This window comes from Ornithorhynchus anatinus, chromosome Y3 (genome assembly GCF_004115215.2).
Source record: "Ornithorhynchus anatinus isolate Pmale09 chromosome Y3, mOrnAna1.pri.v4, whole genome shotgun sequence".
NCBI classification, from domain to species: domain Eukaryota; kingdom Metazoa; phylum Chordata; class Mammalia; order Monotremata; family Ornithorhynchidae; genus Ornithorhynchus; species Ornithorhynchus anatinus.
In genome coordinates, this window is record NC_053177.1 from 4,596 (window position 1) to 29,514 (window position 24,919).

The 24,919-nt window shown below is 53.2% G+C and overlaps 1 protein-coding gene across 1 annotated transcript in view; it reads left to right on the forward strand.

The window, feature by feature from the left end:
* The first annotated feature begins 6,569 nt into the window (after positions 1-6,569).
* The window catches only part of LOC100083829 (chloride intracellular channel protein 5), a 37,785-nt gene continuing 19,435 nt past the window's right edge, over positions 6,570-24,919 (forward strand). The window contains exons 1-5 of the mRNA XM_039910975.1: positions 6,570-6,695; positions 7,589-7,646; positions 8,018-8,133; positions 8,809-8,988; positions 9,161-9,291. Of these exons, the coding sequence (XP_039766909.1) occupies positions 6,570-6,695; positions 7,589-7,646; positions 8,018-8,133; positions 8,809-8,988; positions 9,161-9,291 (611 nt within the window). The remainder of the gene's footprint in view (positions 6,696-7,588; positions 7,647-8,017; positions 8,134-8,808; positions 8,989-9,160; positions 9,292-24,919) is intronic.

The following is a 24,919-nucleotide window of genomic DNA, read 5'->3' on the forward strand; positions in this document are numbered from 1 at the left end:
GGGAGGGTGAGAGGAGGGGGATTGGTGGGGAGAAGGGGAGGGGAAGGGGGAGGAGGGGTGGCCCTGGTAAAGTGGGGTTCTAGGGCGGGGGAGAGGAGGGGAGAGGAGGCAGAGGAGAGAGCGGGAAAGAACTGGGCGAGAGAGGGGAAGGGGAAAGAAAGGATTGGGAGGGGCAGGTGGGAAGGGGGGGTGGAAGGACATGGTGAGTCCTGAGAGATAGGTGGGAGCACTGACAACAATTAACGATAACATGTGAAATCGGTAGTACAGTAACATGATACAATATGATACAATAAAATAGTATTAAGAAGCGGGTGATGACCAGGCTCGGGGGTCGACTTGGCTAAGGGTCAACCTGATCGAAATCAAAGTCAAAAGGCCAGCGACAAGGAGAGTCCCGGGGCTCATGTCCAAATGTCTCTGAGGCGCCTGCAGGCGTCCTGAGGTTGTCCGGGGTGGGTTGCTGGCATAAGTGGCGCCTAAGGTAAGGTAACACAGTACGAACACGGACACCGTCGCCCGGGGTGGGGAGATGAATCACCTCACCGGGGAAGAGGAAGTGACGGCTTCCCAAAATGGCCGCTTCGGGCAGAGTGGGGGAAGGGTGGTTGGGGAGTACCATGTCCCCGGGCCCAAGCAGGGGAGCACAATGTCCTAGGGCTTGAGCAGGGGAGGACAACGACTACGGGCCCGAGCAGGGGAGCACAATGTTCCCAGGCTCGAGCAAGGGAACACAATGTCCCTGGGCCCGTGCAGCGGAGCACAATGACCCCGGGCCCAAGCGGGGAGCACAGTGTCCCCAGGGCCAAGCAAGGGGGACACAATGTCCCCAGGGCCAAGCAGGGTAGCACAATGTCCCCAGGCCCAAGTGGAGGAGCACAATGACCCTGGGCCCAAGCGGGGGACACAATGTCCCTAGGGCCAAGAACGGGGTCACAATTTCCCCGGGCCCGTGCAGGGGAGCACAATTTCCCCAGGCCCGAGCAAGGGAGCACAATGTCCCCGGGCCCGAGCAGGGGAGCACAATGTCCCCGGGCCCGTGCAGGGGAGCCCAAAGACCCCGGGCCCTTGCAGGGGAGCACAAAGGCTCCGGGCCCGAGCAGGGGAGCACAATGTCCACGGGCCTTTGCAGGGGAGCCCAAAGGCCCCGGGCCCGAGCAGGGGAGCACAATTTCCATGGGCCCGAGGAGGGGAGCACAATGTCTCCGGGCCCTTGCAGGGGAGCACAATTTCCCCGGGCCCAAGCAGGGGATCACAATGTCCCCGGGCCCGTGAAGGGGAGCCCAAAGACCCCGGGCCCTTGCAGGGGAGCACAATGTACACGGGGCCGTGCAGGGGAGCACAGTGTCCCCGGGCCCATGCAGGGGAGCACAATATATGCGGGCCTGTGCAGGGAAGCACAATGTCCCCGGGCCCTTGCAGGGGAGCAACAATGTCCCCGGGCCCGTGCACGGGAGCACAATGTACACGGGCCCGTGCAGGGGAGCACAAAGACCCGGCCCCGAACAGGGGATCACAATGTCCCCGGGCCCTTGCCATGGAGCACAAAGACCCTGGGCCCGAGCAGGAGAGTAAAATGTCCCCGGGCCTGAGCAGGGGTGCACAATGTCCCCCGGCTGAGAAGGGGGACATAGTGTCCCCAGGGGCAAGCAGGGGAGCACAGTGTCCCCGGGCCCAAGAAGGGGAGCACACTGTCCCCGGGCCCGCGCAGGGGGGCACAATGTCATTCAATAGTATTTATTGAGCGCTTACTATGTGCAGAGCACTGTACTAAGCGCTTGGAATGAACAAGTTGGCAACAGATAGAGACAGTCCCTGCCGTTTGACGGGCTTACAGTCTAATCGGGGGAGACGGATAGACAAGAACAATGGTAATAAACAGCGTCAAGGGGAAGAACATCTCATAAAAACAATGGCAACTAAATAGAATCAAGGCGATGTACATTTCATTAACAAAATAAATAGGGTAATGGAAATGTATACAGTTGAGCGGACGAGTACAGTGCTGAGGGGATGGGAAGGGAGAAGGGGAGGAGCAGAGGGAAAGGGGGAAAAGAGGGTTTAGCTGTGGAGAGGTGAAGGGGGGGGATGGTAGAGGGAGTAGAGAGAGAAGAGGAGCTCAGTCTGGGAAGGCCTCTTGGAGGAGGTGAGTTTTAAGTAGGGTTTTGAAGAGGGGAAGAGAATCAGTTTGGCGGAGGTGAGGAAGGACGGCGTTCCAGGACCACGGGAGGACGTGGCCCAGGGGTCGACGGCGGGATAGGCGAGACCGAGGGACGGTGAGGAGGTGGGCAGCAGAGGAGCGGAGCGTGCAGGGTGGGCGGTAGAAAGAGAGAAGGGAGGAGAGGTAGGAAGGGGCAAGGTGATGGAGAGCCTTGAAGCCTAGAGTGAGGAGTTTTTGTTTGGAGCGGAGGTTGATAGGCAACGTAGTTAAGAAGGGGAGTGACATGCCCAGATCGTTTCTGTAGGAAGATGAGCCGGGCAGCGGAGTGAAGAATAGCCTGGAGCGGGGCGAGATAGGAGGAAGGGAGGTCAGAGAGAAGGCTAACACAGTAGTCTAGCCGGGATATAACGAGAGCCTGTAGCAGTAAGGTAGCCGTCTGGGTGAAGAGGAAAGGGCGGATCTTGGCGATATTGTAAAGGTGAAACCGGCAGGTCTTGGTAACGGATAGGATGTGTGGGGTGAACGAGAGAGACAAGTTAAGGATGACACCGAGATTGCAGGCCTGAGAGACGGGAAGGATGGTCGTGCCATCCACGGTGATAGACAAGTCAGGGAGAGGACCGGGTTTGGGAGGGAAGATGAGGAGCTCAGTCTTGCTCATGTTGAGTTTTAGGTGGCGGGCCGACATCCAGGTGGAGACATCCCAGAGGCAGGAGGAGATGCGAGCCTGAAGGGAGGGGGAGAGGACAGGGGCAGAGATGTAGATCTGCCTGTGATCTGCGTAGAGATGGTAGTCAACGCCGTGAGAGTGAATGAGTTCACCGAGGGAGTGAGTGTAAATGGAGAACAGAAGAGGGCCAAGAACTGATCCTTGAGGAACTCCAACAGTTAAAGGATGGGAGGGGGAGGAGGTGCCAGCTAAGGAGACCGAGAATAACCGGCCAGAGAGGTAAGAGGAGAACCAGGAGAGGACGGAGTCCGTGAAGCCAAGGTGAGATAAGGTATGGAGGAGGAGGGGATCGTCGACAGTGTCAAAGGCAGCAGAGAGGTCAAGGAGGATCAGAATGGAGTAGGAGCCACTGGATTTGGCAAGAAGGAGGTCATGGGTTACCTTAGAGAGAGCAGTCTCGGTAGAGTGGAGGGGACAGAAGCTAGATTGCAGGGGGTCTAGGAAAGAATGGGAGTTAAGGAATTCTAAGCATCGATTGTAGATGACCGGTTCAAGGATTCTGGAAAGGAAGGGTAGTAGGGAGATAGGGCGATAACTGGAGGGGGAAGTGGGGTCAAGACCGGGTTTTTTTAGGATGGGGGAGGCAGCGGGGAAGGAGCCATTGGAGATTGAGTGGTTAAAAATAGAAGTTAAGGAAGGGAGGAGGGCAGGGGCGATGGTTTTAATAAGGTGAGAGGGAATGGGGTCCCAAGCCCAGGTGGAGGGGGTGGCACTTTCGAGGAGGGAGGAGATCTCCTCTGAGGATACTGCAGGGAAGGATGGAAAAGAAGGGGAGAGGGTTGGTGGGGGGGAGGGGAGACACGGAGGGCTGACTTTGGGGAGCTCAGCCCTGATTGTGTTGATTTTTGTAATGAAATAGGTGGCCAGATCATTGGGGGTGAGAGGTGGGGGAGTGGGAGGAACAGGGGGCCTAAGGAGAGAGTTAAAGGTCTGGAACAATCGGCGGGGGTGACGGGCATGGGTGTCGATGAGGGAGGAGAAGAAGCTTTGCCTGGCGGAGGAGAGGGCAGAGCTAAGGCAGGAAGGAGAGGGCAGAGCTAAGGCAGGAAAGGATAAATCTCAAGTGTGTGAGGTCGTCTTGGTGCTTGGACTTTCGCCAGCAGCGCTCAGCAGCTCGAGCATAGGAGCGTACGAGGCGGACATAGGAGGTGATCCAGGGCTGTGGGTTAGTGGAGCGAGAGCGGCGGAGGGAAAGGGGGGCGAGAGAGTCGAGATGAAGTAGAGAGGGTGGAGTTGAGAGTGGAGACCTGATCATCGGGAGTGGGAAGTGAGGACAGGGGGGCAAGGTGAGGAGAGATGCTTTTGGAAAGACGGATGGGATCGAGAGAGCAGACATCTCTGTGGGGCACTAGCGAAGATTTGCAGGGGGAGGGAGTGTGAGACATGAGGCAGGTGAGAAGGTTATGGTCAGAGAGAGGGATTTCAGAGTTGGTGAGGGAGGAGATAGTGCAGCGGTAGGAGATGATGAGATCGAGGGTGTGACCGGGTCGGTGAGTGGGCGCGGTATGGTGGAGGAGGAGGTCGGCAGAGTCGAGGAGGCATAGCAGGCGGGCGGCAGAGGAGTCGTCGGGTACATCCATATGGATGTTGAAGTCTCCGAGGATCAGAGTGGGCAGAGAGAAGGAGAGAAGGAAGGTGAGAAAGGGGTCAAGGTGGTTAAGAAGTCGGAGGTGGGACCGGGAGGGCGGTAGATGACAGCGACAAGTATCTGGAGGGGGTGGTAGAGGCGAATGATATGGGCTTCGAAGGAGGGGAAGGAGAGGGAGGGGGGAGGAGGGATAGTGCGGAAGCGGCAACGGGGTGAGAGCAAGAAGCCGGCGCCTCCTCCCTTACCGGTGAGTCTGGGGGAGTGGGAGAAGGAGAGGCCTCCACTGGAGAGAGCGGCGGTGGAGACCGTGTCTTCGGTAGAGAGCCACGTTTCCAAAAGGGCGAGAAGGAGGAGAGAACGGGAGAGCGGGAGAGGAAAAAGTCATGGATGAAAGGTAGCTTACCTGTAATAGAGCGGGGGTTCCAGAGGCCACACTTGAAAGTAGCTGTGGGTGCAAGGGGGGGACACAATGTCTCGGGCCCGAGCAGGGGAGCACAAAGACCCCCGGGCCCTTGCACGGGAACACAATGTCCCCGGGCCCGAGCAGGGGAGAACAATGTCCCCGGGACCCAACAGGGGAGCACAATGTCCCTGGGACCGAGCAGTGGAGCACAATGTCCTCGGGCCCTTGTAGGGGAGCACGAAGACCCCGGGCCCGAGCAGGGGAGCAGAATGTCCCCGGGCCCGAGCAGGGGAGCACAATTTCCCCAGGGCCGAGCAGGCGGACACAGTGTCCCTAGGGTCGAGCAGGGGGACACAATGTCCCCAGGGCCGAGCACGGTAGCACAATGTCCCTGGACCGGTGCAGGGGAGCACAAAGACCCCGGGCCCCAGCAGGGGAGCACAGTGTCCCCGGGCCCGGGCAGGGAAGTACAATGGTAGCTGGTGGCTGGGGGTGTGCGGGGGCGGGGGGAAGAACCTTAGTGGCCGAGTCCTTCAGCGCGGGTGCAGAGGTCCAGGTTGCGAGAGGTTCATGTAGCCGCGGGGCCGTTCGGTCCAAGGCGCAGCTCTCGGGAGAGGCGGTTGCGGCGTGGAGATGGACAGGCAGCCAGAGAGCTTGGCAGGAATAGGGCCGGGCGGTGCAAGGCTCTGCTGTAACGGAGAGGAGCTCCCGAGTCCATGTGGTGGCCGATTCAGTCGGGAATAAGGGGACCAGCGGTCCAGAGCTCACCTCCAAGGGAGCAGAGATCCCGAGCCCACGTGGCGATGCCTCCAAGGGGCCGGGCGGTTCCAAGTCTTCAAATTCTGAAATTAAGTGGGTGGGGCACCACCCTTGCTCAGGGCAAAGAGACCCACGATCCCGGGTCTACTCCTTCCACAAAACACTTCCCACCATGGACAACCTGGCAGAATTTGGAATCGAATGAGACATTGTTGGGTGAACGGAAACATAGGCTGGCCAGAGTCCTGCAGTACAACCACTTCCTGGGAGCAGGTGTTCAGGCGGGAGACCTGAATCCAAAGCAGATAGGATGATAAATAACCAGGGCAGGTGCAGAAGGAAGTCTTTTGGATCTCTGTGGATTGCGACCACCCCTCGCCCACAGACAAAGCTAACCACTTGAGAATCCAAACAAAACCAGTGGAAGACAGCAGCCAATCCAACTCAGACAGCTAAGGAAAGGGAGACTGTGAGAGACCCCTTAACCACAGCCTTTATTTTGGCTTCCTGATAGCCCTCAAACGTAGAAGACTCAACTACCCAGATCCCAGCCTGCAGGACCAAAGCTTACTGAGAGAAATGGGTGTGTGCATGGGGGACAGGCACACATCACCCAGCAAGCCCAGCAGGGACAAGGAATGCTACATACACAAAGAAGGCCACAGCACAAAGTGTTCCCAGAATGGCCTGGCAGCTGAGGACTTTGACCCCAGTGAGCCTCCATCCCCAGAGGATCTGGGGATTGGAACCGAGTCTGCCCCCCCAAGGGCCACAGCCGTCCTTTATCGGACACAATAGGTGTTGCCATCACCTTCTACCATTGCTAAAATGCCAAGCACCCTACGCAATTCAACTCCTAAAATTCTGAAGTTCAGGGGTCAGGCAAACACCCACACTTTGGGCAAAGAGACCCGTGAGCCCGGCCTGAATGGTTCCATACAACACTTCCCACCATGAACCACCTGGAAAAATCAGCAGTTGGCCGAGCAAACGTTGGGCCAATGGCACCCTAGGCTTCCTGGAGTCCAACAATAAGAGCGGTTCCTGGAAGCAGGTTAATGGGGGATCCTGAATTCAAACCAGACAAGGTATTAAAAGTCAGGGGCAGGTACAAATAGAAGTATCTTGGATCTCTGTGGGTTGAGATCCCCCACAAAGTTAATCCCACAAGAATATACCCCAAACCAAGAAAAGGCAGAAACCAACCCCATCTATCTCTGCCACCGAGTAGACTGGAAACAGAGAGATCCTGAGAGACCCATTATTCGGGGCCTCTATTGACTTTCAGACAGCTCTCACACCCAGAAGGTCGGACTGCCCACACCACAGGAGGCAGGATCAAGCCTACTGAGTGGAAAGGGTGTGCACATGGGAGAGAGGGCCCACATCACTCCGCAAGGCCAGCAGGGAAAAGGAATGCCAGATACACATAGAGGGTCCTGAAAGATTCATTTTACCAAGGCCACAACACAACGTGTTGCCAGAAAGCCTTGTCAGCTGAGGGCTTTGACCCCAGTGGGCCTTAATCCCCAGAGCTTCAACCAAGGGCAACAACTATTCTTCATCAGACACAGTAACTGTACCCATAAACTCCCGCCACTCACGGACACGTCTAGTGGCCCAGGAGATCCAACTCCTAAAATTTTGCACTTAAGCAGGTGAGTGACCATAGGCTGCCTGGAAACCAGCAGTACGACCAGCTCTTGGACCCAGGTGTTCTGGGGGGAACTGAACCCAAAACAGATACGAAGACAAAAACCAGAAGCAGATGCAGAAGGAAGTATCTTCAATCTCTGAAGGTTGAGGCCCGCATGAAGCTGATCCCACAAGAATCTAATCAAAACCAAGGGAAGGCAGAAGCCAACCCCATCTAACTCTGTCACCGACTCAGCTCGAGACAGAGAAACCCTGAGAAAACCCTAAACCCCACCTTCTGTTGGCTTCCAGATAGCCTTCAAAGCCAAAAGGCTGACCTGCCCGCATCACAAGCTGCAGTTGGAGAGAAGTGAGTGTGCCCGTGGGAGACAAGGCACATGATATTCGCCAAGCTTAGCGGGGACTATGAGTGTTCAGAAAAATGTATTTTACCAAGGGCAAATCACAACTTTTTCCCAGAAAGGCCTACCAGCTGAGGGTTTTGATGCCAGTGGGCCTCATGCCCAGAACTTCTGCAATTCTGAACTGGGTATGCCCACCCAAGAGCAACAACTGTCCTTCACTGGACAGACTAAGTGTTGCCATCACCTCCTACCACCCACAGACAAGCCTCGCGGCCCAGGAGATTCAACTCGTAAAATTTGGAACTTAAGAGGGTAGCTGAACACCCGGGCTCAGGGCAGAGAGACTCGTGATCCTGGACCTACTGGTTCCCCACAGCACTTCCCACCATGGATCGACCTCTTGGCAGAATTTGCAATTGGATGAGACAGTGTTGGGTGAACGGAACCATAGGCTGCCTGGAGTCCCCCAGTACGACCACCTCCGGGAAGCAGGTGCTCTGGGGAGACCTACATCCAACTACATAAGATGATAAAAAAAAACCCAGCGGTAAGTGCAGAAGAAAGTCTCTTGGATCTCCGTGGGTAGAGAACCCCTCCTAGGAAACCAAACTCAAGAGAATCTACCCAAAACCAAGGAAAGGCAGCAGCCAACGCCAGTGAGGCAGTTAAAGACAGAGGGACGCTGAGAGGCCTCTTAATCGCGGCCTCTATTTTGGCTTCTCGAGAGCCTTCAAAACCAGAAGGCTGACCTGCCCACATCACAGGCTGCAGGATCAGAGCTCACCAAGAGAAAAGGGGCTGTGTGTAGGAGACAGGGTCCACATCACCCTGCAATCCCAGGAGGGAATAAGGAATGCCAGATAAACACACAGGGTCACTTTACCAAGGCCACAGCACAAAGGCCTTTTATCACAAAGGCCTCTCAGCTGAGGGCTTTCAGCTCAGTGGGTCTCAATCCCCAGAGGTTCTGGGGTTCTGAACTGAGTCTGCCCACCCAAGGGCTGCAACTGTCCTTCATCAGACAGAATAGGTTTTGCCATCACCTTCTGCCACTCACACTGACATGCTATGAGACCTGGGATATTGAATTCTGAAAATCCTGAACTGAAAGGGGCAGGCAAGTATCCACACTCAGGGCAAAGAGACCCGTGATCCTGGGCCTGATAGTTCTACACACCACTCACCACATGGACCACCTACCAGAATTTTGAATTGGATGAGTCAGTGTTGGATGAACAGAACCATAGGCTGCTCCAAGTCCAGCAGTGCAGTATGACCAGCTCTACGAAGATGTTGCACTGGGGGGGACCTAAATCCAGAGCAGAAAACCAGGGGCAGGCACAGAAGGTATTAAATTGGATTTGTGTGGGCTGAAATTCCCCACAAAGTTGACCCCACCAGAATCTGCCCCAAACTAAGGAAAGGCAACAGCTAATTCCATCTAATTTTGCCACTGATTCAGCTGGAGCCAGAGAGACTTTGAGAAACCCCTATTCTACATCTCAATTTTGGCTTCCAGATAGTCCTCAAACCCAGAAGGCTGAACCGCAAACACCACAGGCTGCAGGATCAAAGTTCACTAAGCGAAATGTATATGCGCATGGAAGACTGGGCCCACATCACCCCGCAAGCCCAGCAGAAACAAGGAACGCCAGATACACACAGAGGGTCCAGAAAGATTCATTTAACCATGGACAGACCATAAAATGTTCCCAGAAAGGACTGGCAGCTGGGGTCTTTGACCCCAGGGGTTCTAAATCCCCAAACTTTCTAGGGTTCTGAACGGAGGCCCACAACAGTCTGTCGTGGGAAAGATTAGCGTTTGTCATCACCTTCGGACACCCACATTGAAATGCCTACCACCCCAGGAGCTTCAACTCCTAAATTTCTGAATTTAAGGAGCCAGGCAAGCAAGCACCCGTGCTCAGGGCAAGGAGACTCATGATCCCAGGCCTACTGGTTCCACACACCACTTCCCACCATGTACCACCTAGAAGAATGTGGAACAGGATGACCCAGTGTTGGGTCAATGAAACCACAGGCTGCCGGGAGACCAGCAGTAAGACCAGCTCCTGGAAACGGGTGTTCTAGGGCCATCAAAATACGAAGCAGATCTGAAGGTAAAAAACCAGAGGAAAGCAGAGGAAGAAGTCCCCTGAATCTCTGCCAGGTGAGAACCTCATGAAGTTGACCACACGAAAATCTACCCCAAACCACTGGATGCCAGTGGCCAATCCCATCCAACTTTGCCACTCAAGCAGCTAAGGACAGAGACCCAGAGAGACTGCTTTACCACAGCATCTATTATAGTTTCCAAATAACCCTCAAACCCAGAAGGATGACCTGCCCATACCACAGACTGCAGGATCGAAATCTATTGTGAGAGGTGGCTTTGCACATGGGAGATAGGGCCCACATCACCTTGCTAGTTTGGCAGGGAGAGAGGAAGCCAGACACACTCTCTCTCTCTCTCTCTCTCTCACACTGTCACCAAAGTATTCTTTTACCAAGATTGGGGACCACATGTTCCCAGAAAGACCTGTCATCTGGAGGCTTTGACTCCAGTGGTTCTTAATCCTCAGAGCTTCTGGGGTTCTGAACCGAATCTTCCCCCACAAGGGCTACAACTCTTCTTCGCTGGACAAAGTAGGTGTTGCCATTAACTTCTGCCACTCAGACTGACATGCTAAGCGGTCCAGGAGATTCAACTCCTAAAATTCTGAATTTAATTGGAGAGGCAACTACCCACACTCAGGGCAAAGAGACCCATGATCCTGGGCCTAATAGTTTCAAATGATAAAAACCAGGGACTGGTGCAGTAGGAGGTTTCTTGGGTCACCATGTGTTGACACCCCCGTCACAGCTGACCCCAGCAGAATCTAACTCAAACCAAGAGAAAACAGCAGGAAGCCCCATCTAAATGCCACCAAGTCAGCTGGAGACAGAGAGACTTTGAGAGGCCTGTTATCTGTATCTCAGTAATAATTATAAAAATAATTATAGTATTTGCTAAGTGCTCATTATGTGTCAAACACTCTTCTAAGCACTGGGGTACGCACAAGGTAAATATGGTGTCCCACGTGGGGCTCACACTCTTAACCCCCATTTTACAGATGACTTTGAGACGTGGAGAGACTCCTTATCTGCATCTCAATAATCGTAAGAAGAAGTAGAAGAATGGTATTTGTTAAGCCATTACTACCTGCCAAACACTGTTCTAAGAGCTGGGGTAGATACAAGGTAATCAGGTTAGCCCACATTGGAATCACAGTCTTAATCCCCATTTTACAGATGATGTAACTGAGGCACAGAGAAGTTAAGTGATGACTTCCCAAAGTCACACAGCTGATAAGTGGCAGAGTCAGGATTAGAACCCACGACTCCCCAGCCCGTGCTCCTTCCACGAAGCCATGCTGCTTCTCGATTTGGCTGCCAGACAGGACCATAAACCAGGAAGGCTGAACTGCCCACACCAGAGGCTGCAGGATCAAAGCCCACAGACAAAAATGAGTGTAAGCGTGGGAGACAGGGCCCACAACACCTTGCAAGCCCAGCAGGGACAAGGAATGCCAGGCACACACGGAGAATCCTGAAAGATTCGTTTTACCAAGGCCACCACACAACCTTTGGCCAGAAAGCCGTGTCAGCTGAGGGCTTTGGACCCAGAGGGCCTCAATCCCCAGAGGTTCTGGGGCTCTGAACCGAGGGCCACAGCAGCCCTTCATCAGAAACTTGGAGGTGTTGCCAATCACCTTCTGCCACTCACACTCACATGTTAAGCAACCCAGGAGATTTAACTCCTAAAATTCTGAGCCTAAGGGGTCAGAAAACCAATCACATTTCTAAAGCCCTTACTGTGTGCAAAGCACTGTATTAAGCCCTTGGGAGAGTACAGTATATCGACAGATAGATACACTCCTGCCCACAATGAGCTCACAGGATAGAGGGTCTAGAGACCCTGAGAAACGTCTTAACCCCTATTCCGACTTCCAGATAGGCCTCAAACCCAGAAGGCTGAAGAACCTAAATCCCATTCTCTCCTGGACCCCCTCCAATCTGGCTTCCGTCCCCTCCACTCTACCGAGACTGCTCTCTCTAAGGTCACCCATGACCTCCTTCTTGCCAAATCCAATGGCTCCTACTCCATTCTAATCCTCCTTGACCTCTCTTTGCTGCCTTTGACACTGTCGAGCATTCCCTCCTCCTCCATACCATATCTTACCTTGGCTTCACGGACTCCATCCTCTCCTGGTTCTCCTCTCATCTCTCTGTCCGGTCATTCTCGGTCTCCTTTGCTGGCACCTCCTCCCCACCCCCCCCATCCTTTAACTGTTGGAGTTCCTCAAGGGTCAGTTCTTGACCCTCTTCTGTTCTCCATTCACACTCACTCCGTTGGTGAACTCATTCACTCTCACGGCTTTGACTATCATCTCTACGCAGATGACACGCAGATCTACCATCTCTGCCCCTGTCCTCTCCCCCTCCCTTCAGGCTCACATCTCCTCCTGCCTCCAGGATGTCTCCACCTGGATGTCGGCCCGCCACCTAAAACTCAACATGAGCAAGACTGAGCTCCTCATCTTCCCTCCCAAACCCGGTCCTCTCCCAGACTTTCCTATCACCGTAGATGGCACGACCATCCTTCCCGTCTCTCAGGCCCACAATCTCGGTGTCATCCTTGACTCGTCTCTCTCGTTCACCCCACACTTCCTATCTGTTACCAAGACCAGCCAGTTTCACCTTTACAATATCGCCAAGATCCGCCCTTTCCTCTCCACCCAAACGGCTACCTTACTGCTACGGCTCTTGTTATATACCAGCTAGACTACTGTGTCAGCCTTCTCTCTGATCTCCCTTCCTCCTCTCTCGCCCCGCTCCAGTCTATTCTTCACTCCGCTGCCCGGCTCATCTTCCTGCAGAAACGATCTGGGCATGTCACTCCCCTTCTTAACTCCAGTGGTTGCCTATCAACCTCCGCTCCAAACAAAAACTTCTCACTCTAGGCTTCAAGGCTCTACGTAACCTTGCCCCTTCCTACCTCTCCTCCCTTCTCTCTTTCTACTGCCCACCCCACACGCTCCGCTCCTTTGCCGCCCACCTCCTCACCGTCCCTCGGTCTCACCTATCCCACCGTCGACCCCTGGGCCACGTCCTCCCGCGGTCCTGGAACGCCCTCCCTCCTCCCCTCCGCCAAATTAATTCTCTTCCCCTCTTCAAAACCCTACTTAAAACTCACCTCCTCCAAGAAGCCTTCCCAGACTCAGCTCCCCTTCTCCCTCTACTCCCTCTACCACCCCCCTTCACTTCTCCGCAACCTAACCCTCTTTTCCCCCATTTCCCTCTGCTCCTCCCCCTCTCCCTTCCCATTCCCTCAGCACTGTACTCGTCTGCTCAACTGTATATATTTTCATTACCCTATTTATTTTGTTAATGAATTGTACATTGCCTTGATTCTATTTAGTTGCCATTGTTTTTACGAGATGTTCTTCCCCTTGACCCTATTTATTGCCATTGTTCTTGTCTGTCTGTCTCCCCCGATTAGACTGTAAACCCGTCAAACGGCAGGGACTGTCTCTGTCTGTGGCCGACTTGTTCATTCCAAGCGCTAAGTACAGTGCTCTGCACATAGTAAGCGCTGAATAGATACTATTGAATGAATGAATGAACAGTCTAAATGGTAAAACTCCACATAGAGAAATGGATGAACGCATTGGAAACAAGGCTAAACATCAACCCACAAGTACAGCAGGGCAAAGGACTGCCAGGCACACACAGAGTCCCAAGAGATTCATTTTACCTAGGTCACAACACAACCTTTCCCCAGAAAGACCTGTCAGCTGGGGCTTTGAGACCAGTGGGCTTTTGGGGTGTTGAACCATGTCAGCCCATCCAGAGACAACAACTGTCCTTCATCAGATACAGCAAGCCATCACTTTCTGCCAGCTACAGACGAGTCTAGCGGCCCAGGAGATTCAACTCTTAAAATTCTGAACTGAAGAGGGCCGGCAACCACCCATGCTCAGGCAAAGGAGACCCAGGATCTCGGGCCTTTTGGTTCCACACAACCCTTCATTCATTCATTCATTCATTCACTCATTCATTCACTCACTCACTCACTCACTCACTCACTCACTCACTCACTCAATAGGATTTATTGAGCACTTACTATGTGCAGAGCACTGTACTAAGCGCCTGGTATGTACAACTCGGTAACAGATAAAGACCGTCCCTGCCCTTTGACAGGCTTACAGTCCAATCGCTGGAGACAGACAGACAAAAACAATAGCAATAAATTGAATCAAGGGGATGAACATCTCATTAAAACAATAGCAAATAAACAGAATCAACGTGATGTATATCTCAATAACAAAATAATAGAATCAAGGTGATGTACATCTCATTAACAAAATAAATAGGGTAATGAAAATATATACAGTTGAGCAAACAAGTACAGTGCTGAGGGGAGGGGAACCCTTCTGACCACAGACCACCTGGCAGAACTGGGAACTGGATTAAACCCCATTGGATCTCCATGGGTTGAGAACCCTCTCACATAGATGACCCCAGGAGAACCTACTGAAAACCAAGGAACAACTGCAGCCTATCCCACTGAGGCAGCTAAAGACCGAGAACCCTCAGAGAACCCTTAACCGCAGCCTCCATTTTGGCTTCCAGATAGCCTTCACACCCAAAAGGCTTACCTGCCCACATCACAGGCTGCAGGATCAAAGCCCACCCAAAGAAAAGGGTTTGTGTGTAGGAGACAAGGCCCACATCACACAGCAAACCCAGGAGGGAAAGGGAATGCCAGATGCACACACGGTCTTGAAAGATTCATTTTACCAAGGCCAAAGCACAACCTTTTCCCCAAAAAGGCCTCTCAGGTGAGGGCTTTGAACTCAGTGGGCTCAATCCCCAGAGGTTCTGGGGTTCTGAACCGAGTCTGCCCATCTAAGGGCTACAACTGTCCTTCATCAAACACAGTAGTTGTTACCATCTCCTTCATCTCCTTCTGCCCTTCACACACACCAACGTGCTAAGCATTCTGGGAGACTGAACTGCTAAAATTCTGAATCTAAGTGGCCAGGCAACTACCCAAACTCAGGGCAAAATGATAATTGACCCTGGGCCTTATAGTTCCACACATCACTTCCCGCCATGGACCATCTGACAGAATTTGGAATTGGATGCGACAGTGTTGGGTGAACAGAGCAACCGGCTGCTTGGAGTCCAGGAGTAGGACCAGCTCTTGGAAGAAGGTGTCCTAGGGGGACCTGATTCCACAGCAGAAAAGAAAAGAAAAACCAGGGGCAGGTGCAGAAGGAAGTAACTTGCATGTTTGTGGGTTGAAAACCCCCACGAAGTTGACCCTGCCAGAATCTACCCAAACCAAGGGCAGGCAGCAGCCAATCCCATTTAACTTTGCCACCGAGTCTGCTGGAGATAGAGAGACCTTGAGAAACCCCCTTTTCTGCATCTCAATTTTGGCTTCCAGATAGCCCTCAAACTCAGAAGGCTGAACTTCCCACACCACAAGCTGCAGGATCAAAGGCCAGAGAGAGACATAGGTGTGCACATCACCCCACCAAGTCGGGCAGAAAAGGAATGCCAGACCCACACACAGGGTCCGGCAAGATTCATTTTACCAAGGACACAGACACAGCCTTTTCCCAGGAAGGCCTATCCACTGAGGGCTTTGGTCCCAGAGGGCCTCAATTCCCAGAGCTTCTGGGGTTCTGAACCGAGTCTGCTCACCTGAGGGCAACAACTGTCTTCACCGGCACAGTAGGCTTTGCCATCACCTTCTGCCACCCACACTGACATGCTAAATGGTCCAGGAGATTCAGCTTCTAAAATCCTGAATTCATGGGTGTGGGTGACTGCCCATGCTCAGGGCAAAGAGACCCAAGATTTCGGGCCTAATCGTTCCACACCTCACTTCCCACAATGGACTACCTGGCAGGATTTGGAATTGGAAGAGAAACTGTTTTGCGAATGAAACCTGAGGCTGCCTGGAGTCCTGCAATACGACCAGCTCCTGGAAGCAGGTGCTCTGGGTGGACCGGAATCCAAAGCAGATAAGATGATGAAAACCAGGGGCAGGTGCAGAAGGAAGACTCTAGGATCTCTGTGGGTTGAAACCCACAACTCAGCTTTCCCTACCAGAATCTACCCAAACCCAAAGGCCCATCTAGATGCCAACGACTCAGCTGGAGACAGAGAGACGTTGAGGGACCCTTATCTGCATCTCAATAATAATTATAGGAATAATAATGGTATTTGTTAAGCCCTTACTATCTGCCAAACACTGTTCTAAGCACTGGGGTAAATACAAAGTAATCAGGTTAGCTCACACTGGGATCACAGTCTTAATCCACATTTTACAGATGAGGCAACTGAGGCACAGAGAAATGAAGTGACTTGCCCAAAGTCACACAGCTGCGCAATGATGGAGTTGGAATTAGAACCCAAGGCCTCTGATTCCCAAGCCCGTGCTCTTTCCACTAGGCCATGCTGCTTCTCAATTTGGCTGCCACACAGCCCTCAAACCCAGAAGGCTGAACTGCCCACACCACAGGCTACGGAATCAAAGCCCACAGAGATTAATGGGTGTGCACGTAGGAGACAGGGCCCACATCAACCCGCATGCCCAGGGGGACAAGAAATGCCAGGCACATACACAGAGAGTCCCAAAAGATTCACTCTCCCAAGGACAGAGCACAACATTTTCCCAGAAAGCCCTATCAGTTGAGGGCCTTGGCCCCAGGGGACCTCGATCCCCAGAGCTTCTGGGGTTCTGAACTGAGGGCTCTAGCTATCTTTCATTGGACACTGTCGGTGTTGCCATAACCTTCTGCCACCCACGCCCTTCTGCCACCGACATGCTAGGTGGCCCAGGAGATTCAACTCCTAAAATTCCAAACTTCAGGGGTCAGAAAACAATTCACTCATTCATTTATTCACCCACATTTATTAAGTGCTTACTGTGCAGAAAGCACTGCATTAAGCCCTTCGGAGAGTACAATATATTAACAAACTGACACATTCCTGTCCATAACCAGTTTATGGTGTAGAGGGTCTAGAGACCCTGAGAAACACATCCACAGTAACCTCTACATTGACTTCCAGATAGCCCTCAAATCCAGAATGCTGAAATGCCAAAACCACGGTCTCAATGATCAAATCCCACAGAGAGAAAGGGATGTGCTCATGGAAAACAGGGAACACATCACCTCGCAAGCCCAGCAGGGAAAAGGAATTCCAGGCACATACAGAGTCCCAAAAGATTCATTTTACCAAGGTCACAACACAACGTTTCCCCAGAAAGGCCTGTCACCTGGGAGCTTTGAACCCAATGGGCCTCAGTCGCCAGAGCTTCTGGAGTTCTCAACCACGTTTATCCCCCCGCACCCAAGGACAACACTGTTCTTCATTGGACACAGTAAGCCATCAGCGTATGCCACCCACAGACAAGCCTAACGGCCCAGGAGATTCGACTCCAAAAATTCTGAACTGGAAGGGCATGCTCAGGGCAGAGACCCGTGAACCCAGGTCTGTTGATTTGAAACAACACTTCCCACCGTGGCCCACTTGGCCGAATGGGGAAATGGATTAGACCGTGTTGGGTGAACTGTACCATAGGCTGCACCGAATAGAGCAGCTCCTGGAAGTAGGGGTCCTGGGGGGACCCGAATCCAAAGCACACCAGATGTATAAAAACCAGGGGCAGGTGCGGAAAAAATTCTGTTGGATATCTGTGGGTTGAGACATCCCACGAAGTTGACCCCACCAGAATCTACCCTAAACTAAGGGAAGACAGAGACAACCCTACCTATAACTCGACCACTGAGGCAGCTAAAGACAGAGGGACCCTGAGAGACCCCTTAACCACAACTTCTATTTTGACTATCAGATAGCCCTCAAACCCAGAAGGCTGAACTGCCTACAGTACAGGTTAGGGGATTAGAGCCCACCGAGAGAAATGGATGTGCTCCTAGGGGTCAGAGCCCACAGTATTCTGCAAGCCCAAAAGGGACAGGGAATCCCAGGCACACATAAAGGGACTCGAAGGAGTCGTTATACCAAGACCAGGGGAACATGTGTTCTCGGAAAGGCCTGGCAGCTCGGGGCATTGACTCCTGTGGGCCTCAATCCCCAGAGCTCCTGGAGCTCTGAAATGTATTTCCCCACGTAAGGGCAATACCGTGCTTCATCGGGCACAGTAAGCCATCACTGTAAGCCATCCACAGAAACATTTGACTGCCCAGGAAATTCCACCCCTAAAATCCTGAACTTGAGGGGGTGGGCGACCCACCCAAGCTCAGGGCAAAGAGACCCGTGAAGCCGGGCATATTGATTCCAAACAACACTTCCCACCATGGGCCATCTGGCAGAATTGGGAACTGGATTAGACCACGGTGGGTGAACTGATCCATAGGCTGCACGGAGTCTAGCAGTATGACCAGCTCCTGGAAGCAGGGGTTCTGAGGAAATCTGAATCCCAAGCAGACAAGATGATAAAAACTAGGGGCATGCGCAGAAAGTATTGTCTTGGATCTCTGTGCGTTGAGACATCCCATAAAGGTGACCCCATCAGAATCTACCCTAAACTAAGGGAAGACAGAAGCCAAATCTACCTATATCTCTGCCACTAAGGCAACTAAATACAGAGGGACTCTGAGAGACCCCTTAACCGCAGCTTCTATTTTGACTTCCAGATGGCCCTCAAAACCAGAAAGCTGAACTGCCTACAGTACAGGTTAGGGGATTGAAGCCCATTGAGAGAAATGGATGTCTTCCTGGGAATCAGAGCCCACAGCATTCCGCAAGCCCAACAGGGACACGGAATCCCAGGCACACAAAAAGTGACTCAAAGGAGTCATTATACCAAGGCCAGAAGACCCCATCTTGCCGGAAAGCCCTGGCAACTGCGGACCTTGACCCCAGAGGGCCTCAATCCCCAGAGCTCCTGGAGCTCTGAACCGAGTCTGCCCAACCAAGGACAACACTGTCCTTCATCGGACACGGTAAGCCATCACCGTATGCCACCCACAGACAAGCCTGACGGCCCAGGAGATTCCACCCCTAAAATTCTGAACTTGAAGGGGTGGGGGACCCAACCAGGCTCAGGGCAAAGAGACCTGAGAACCCAGGTCTGTTGATTCGAAACAACACTTCCCACCATGGCCCACCTGGGTGAATGGGGAAATGGATTAGACCGTGTTGGGTGAACTGTACCATAGGCTGCACCGAATAGAGCAGCTCCTGGAAGCAGGGGTCCTGGGGGGACCCGAATCCAAAGCAGACAAGATGATAAAAACCAGAGGCAGGTGCGGAAAAAATTCTGTTGGATCTCTGTGGGTTGAGACACCCCACGAAGTTGACCCCACCAGAATCTACCCTAAACTAAGGGAAGACAGAGACAACCCTACTTATAACTTGACCACTGAGGCAGCTAAAGACAGAGGGACCCTGAGAGACCCCTTAACTGCAACTGCTATTTTGACTTCCAGATAGCTCTTAAAGCCAGAAGGCTGAACTGGCTCCAATACAGGTTACAGAACTGAAGTCCATCGAGAAATGGATGAGCCCACAGCATGGTGCAAGCCCAACAGGGACACAGAATCCCAGGCACACAAAAAGGGACTCAAAGGAGTCATTATACCAAGGCCAGAAGACCCCGTCTTGCCAGAAAGCCTTGGCAACTCTGGACCTTGACCCCAGAGGACCTCAATCCCCAGAGCTCCTGGAGTTCTGAACCGAGTCTGCCCAACCAAGGACAACACTGTCCTTCATCGGACACGGTAAGCCATCACCGTATGCCACCCACAGACAAGCCTGACGGCCCAGGAGATTCCACCCCTAAAATTCTGAACTTGAAGGGGTGGGGGACCCAACCAGGCTCAGGGCAAAGAGATCCGTGAACCCAGGTCTGTTGATTCCAAACCACACTTCCCACCGTGCGCTCCCTGGCAAAATTGGAAAATGGATTAGACCGTGTTGGGTGAACTGAACCCTAGGCTGCAAGGAGTATAACAGTATGACCAGCTCCAGGAAGCAGAGGTCCTGGGGGGACCCAAATCCAAAGCAGACAAGATGATAAAAACCAGGGGTGGGTGCAGAAAAAATTCTCTTGAATCTCTGTGGGTTGAGAAACCCACGTAGTTGACCCCACCAGCATCTACCTTAAACTAAGGAAAGACAGAAGCCAACCCCACCTAGAACTCTGTCACGGTGGCAGCTAAAGGCCCCTCAACTGCAGCTTCTATTTTGATTTCCAGATAGCCCTCACACCCAGAAGGCTGAACTGACTACAGTACAGCCTGTACTGAACTGAAGTCCATCAAGAGAAATGGTGGTGCTCCTGGGGGACACAGCCCACAACATTCCGCAAGCCCAACAGGGACGCGGAATCCCAGGCACACACAAAGGGACTCGAAGGATTCATTCGTCTCAGGCCGGAGGACCACGTGTTTCCAGAGAGGCCTGGCATCTGGGGACTTTGACCCCAGTGGGCCTCAACCTGCAGAGCTTCCGGAGTTCTGAACCGAGTCTGCCACCCACGGGCAACATTGTCCTTCATCAGACACAGCAGGGCTGCCATCACCTTTGGCCCCACACGCTGAAATGCCCGGCAGCCCAGGCGATTCAACTCTTCAAATTCTCAACCTAAGGGGTTAAGCAGCCACCCACGTTAAGGGCAAAGAGATCCACGATCCCTGGCCCAAGACCTCTACACACCAGTTCCTACCAAGGCCCAACTGGCAAAATCTGGAACAGGATGGCAGTGTTGGGCAAGGGGAACCACAGGCTGCTTGGAGACCCGTAGTACGAACGGCTCCCGGAAGGCAGTGCTCGAGGAGGACCAGAATCCAAAGCAGATGCTAAAATAAAAATCCAGGCCATGTAGAGAAGGGAGTCTCAAGGATCCTCGCACGTTGAGGATCCCCACCAAGTCGACCACAAAGCCAGGGGAATCCAACAGTCAGTCAACCCAAACCACCTCCGTGACCCTGAACGAAATGCCCATGTGACCACTCCACGAGCCCCGATCCCCACCTCGGAAGGGGCTGTAACGAGGTAACCCACGGTTGTGGAAGTAGAACCGCCACTGGTCTTGAACAGGTCGGCCATCCTAGGGGCCACACCCTTAACTGCGCTGGGAGACAGAGGTTAGGAAGCATTAAGGATCTGCTTTCTCATCCCGAACCCACCACCTTCGGTTTCGTCACCTCGGCCAAGCCACGTCGCTTCTTCACGTTTGTTTCCTCACCTGTCAAATGGAGATCGAGCCTGTCAGCCTCCCAGGGGAACAGTGACTGTGTCCAACCTGATTTGCCTGTATCCACTCCAGCGCTTAGAACAGCGCCCGACCCAGGGTAAGGCCTTAATAAATCCCACAATCACTCTTTCTTTTTCTGTGCCTCTGTTATCTTCAAAATGGGGAGTGAGGTGGGAAGCCCCACTTCCTGTGACAGGGCCTGGGTCCACCCTAATTGTCTTGTATCTGGCACAGCATTCACTATGGTGCCTGGAACATAGTGAGGGCTTGAAAAAAACTAACTTTTTTTTTTTTTAAGGAAGGGCCAACCGAGTTCTCCGGGGCTTGGTCCCACCCCTCCCCACTATTGAAAGTGTGAAAACGAGAAACCCCGAGCCACAGGGTCCTGCGGCCAACTTTCGTATGCGCTTTCCCCATCTCGTGCCAGTCGGGAACGGCCCCTCCATTTTCCCTGGGGGTGGTGAACCACGAATGCCAAGCGATGACATTTTTGCTTCGGGAAGCCAAGCCCAGCCAAGCACTTGGTAAAATGCTTCAGAAACCCTTGGGATGGGACGGCTGACGTTCGAGGTCATGGCCAAGCCCTTCAGTTACAAAGAGGGAGCATATGGACCCCGTTCAGATCAGCCGCCATGACTTGTTGCTTCAGAAAACCGAGGCTCGTGGGAAGGAGCACAAATGTGGACCCTCCTGGACCCAGCTTCTGCCAGGACGGGATGCTGGAAAATTCCGGGAATCTCTCCACTGTGGCCACTGCCGATACGGGGGCCCCGACTGAGCTCCCTGGGGCATCACTGGGACGGCAACCCACACCTTCCTTCCAATCTCTTTCCCCCCCCACCACGATTTCCAGGTCCTAAGCCGGCTCTTAGTTGCCACCTCCTAGCTGGAGGAAGGAAACGGGGCCTGGATCCACAGAAAGCCGAGACCGCCTCGTCCCCTCCCTTACCTTCCTTCTCCACCCCCAACCCCCGACCCCAAGCGCAGTCTCCTTCTGAACGTGCCTTCTGGAAGGTGCCACGTCCACATGAGCCATGCCTTGAGAGTTCTTAATAATGTTGGGATTTGTTAAGCGTTTACTATGTGCCGAGCACTGTTCTAAGCGCTGGGGTAGACACAGGGGAATCATGTTGTCCCACGTGGGCTCACAGTCTTAATCCCCATTTTACAGATGAGGGAACTGAGGCACCGAGAAGTTAAATGACTTCCCCAAAGTCACACAGCTGACAAATGGCAGAACCGGGGTTCGAACCAATGACCTCTGACTCCAAAGCCCCGGCTCTTTCCAGTGAGCCACGCTGCTTCTCTTGCCCTTGCCGGGGCAAAGAGTGCCACGGGCTGACAGGGGGCAGCCCACTGCCAGTTGCGTGGCGTGATTCTGCTCGGGTGGGACCCATCTTCGTCCACAATGACCCCGGGGTAGTCATGACCACCGAGCCTCGGTGGCCACTGCAGTCTGCACCGCCCACGTTAGCCAGCTCTTCATCACGATTCCTGCCGGGCCTGTCCACCCCGCAAAAGGCCCAAGGTGGTTCCTCGGTCAGAAACCTTCCCCACCGATGGCTTAGACCCAGCAGGTCGAAATGGGATTAGAACCCAGATCTCTTCACCGCCGCCGGACTAACAGCAGGGCTAGCGATGAGACGATCGGCCGCGGCTCTCGGTCGGCTCTCGGGGGAGCCATGGGCAAGAGCTCCGAGAAGCCGGTCAAACGGGTCCCAAGGAGGCAGTCTTGAAGTTCTGGATCTTTCCTCCGTCTTTTCCTGGGGAAGGACAGGGCAGCTGGAGCAAACGGCCGCCACCTTTCCCTAAGACCGTCCTCACAGCGGGAGGCTGAGAGCGGCCCGCTCCCTCTCGGCTGAGCGGTCGAGCGCCCACTGAGTGCCAAGCACCTGGAAAAATACTTCAGAAACACGGCTTGGCTTCCCTGACCTCCCGGAGCTCCAACTCTGACAGAGAAAGGGGCTTCTGAGAAGCCAAGTTCAAAGCCGTGGCTGAGGCGGGGCGAGGCTTGAAAAATCTGGGAGGAAATGGGCGCAGGGAGCAACCCTCTCCTCAGAGTCGGGGTTCGCAGCCGGAAACGGGCACGGAGACGCTTCTCCCTTTCCCTCCGGACCACGCAGCCCTTCGGCTCCACATGGAAGTTGCCGCCTTTCCCTTTTGCTCCCCGTTCCACCCCCGTCCCCATGGCCCAACTCGCTCTTCTGAGGGGCCGTTTGGTTCCCGCAAAGGGGGCTGCACCTCCGCCCCGCGAGCTTGCCTTCCCATTAGTTGGAGAGGCTGCCCTTTCGTGACGTGACTACATCGGTCTGCCCTTTCTCTCCTCTCTCTCTCCCGTCTCTCACTGGAGTGGGGAGAGACTGGAGGAAGGGAGATCGGAGAGAAGGCTGACAGAGTCATCCAGCCGGGCTATTACGAGAGCTTGTACCAGCACGATAGTCATTTGGATGGAGAGGAAAGGGTGGATCTTGGCGATACTGTAAAGGTGAGACCGGTAGGTGTTGGTGACATCGGATGTGTGGGGTGAATGAGAGAGCTGAGTCAAGGATGACACCAATGTTGCGGGCCTGTGAGATGGGAAGGATGGTCGTACCGTCCAGAGTGACAGGGAAGTCAGAGAGAGGACAGGGTTTGTGAGGGAAGACAAGGAGCTCGGTTTCAGACACGTTGAGTTTTAGGTGGCGGGCGGATATCCATGTGGAGACCTCCTGGAGGCAGGAGGCGATACGAGCCAGGAGGGAGGAGGGGAGAACAGGGGAGGAGATGTAGATTTGAGTGTCGCCTCCTTAGAGATGATAGTTGAAGCCGTGGGAGCGACTGAGTTCCCCAAGGGAGTGAGTATAGATGGAGAACAGAAGAGGGCCAAGAACTGACCCTTAAGGAACCCCTACAGTTAGTGGATTGGGAAAGTTGGGGGGAGGACGAGCTGGGTGGAGGAGCCCGCGAAGAAGACCAAGAATGAACGGCCAGAAAGATAAGAGGCGAACCAGGAGAGGACGAGGTCCGTGAAGCCAAGTTGAGATAAGGTGTGGAGGAGAAGGGCATGGTCGACAGTGTCAAAGGCAGCTGAGAGGTCGAGGCAGATGAGGATAGAGTAGGAGCCATTGGATTTGGCAAGAAGCAGGTCATGGGTGACCTTTGAGAGAGCCGACTATGCGGAGTGGAGGGGAATGTCCCACATGGGGATCACCGTCTTCATCCTCATTTTACATATGAGGTAACTGAGGCTCAGAGGAGTTAAGTGACTTGCCCAAAGTCACACAGCTGACAAGTGGTGGAGCCGGGATTAGAACCCATGACCTCTGACTCCCAAGCCCAGGCTCTTTCCACTGAGTCCGGCTGACCTGGATTCTAATCCCAGCGGCCCCACTTACTTGCTGGGGGACTTGGGACAATTCCCTTTCATTTCTCTGGGCTCGTTTCCTCATCCATAAAATAGGGATATCTGTTCTCCTTCCTGTGAACCCCAAGCAGAAGAGGAACTGTGCCCGAATTAATTCGCTTTTATCTACTCCAGTGTTTAGAAAGTTGTTTGTCATGTAGTAATCGCTTAACAAATATTGAAAAAACTGAAAAACAAAACAGAGAGCTGTTGTGAACTAACTTTTCCAAAAATGATATCCACCTTCCACTAAACAAGAAACTTAACCATCTGATTGAGAGAAGTATTCTTTCTTCAAGCCCATTTCTTTTGACCTTTAACCTGATTGATCCAGGGCCAGAAGGTTTTTCCTATTCTTATTCAAGTCCTAAAAAAGGTTGGTTAGGTTTTCTAACTGATAGCTCAGCTGCAATCCACCAAATGATTTCAAGAATTGTTGAGAGAAGGGAAGCAGATTAGAAACACCTCATCACTAAAATGGCCCGTGAAGCTATCCAAATTCTGCTGAGAATTTCTCTGCACAAAACACTTTACACAGTTTCACAACACTGACCAGTTCTCTTAAGCATAACCCACTCTAAGCACCCAAACACGTACACACACACACACAAACA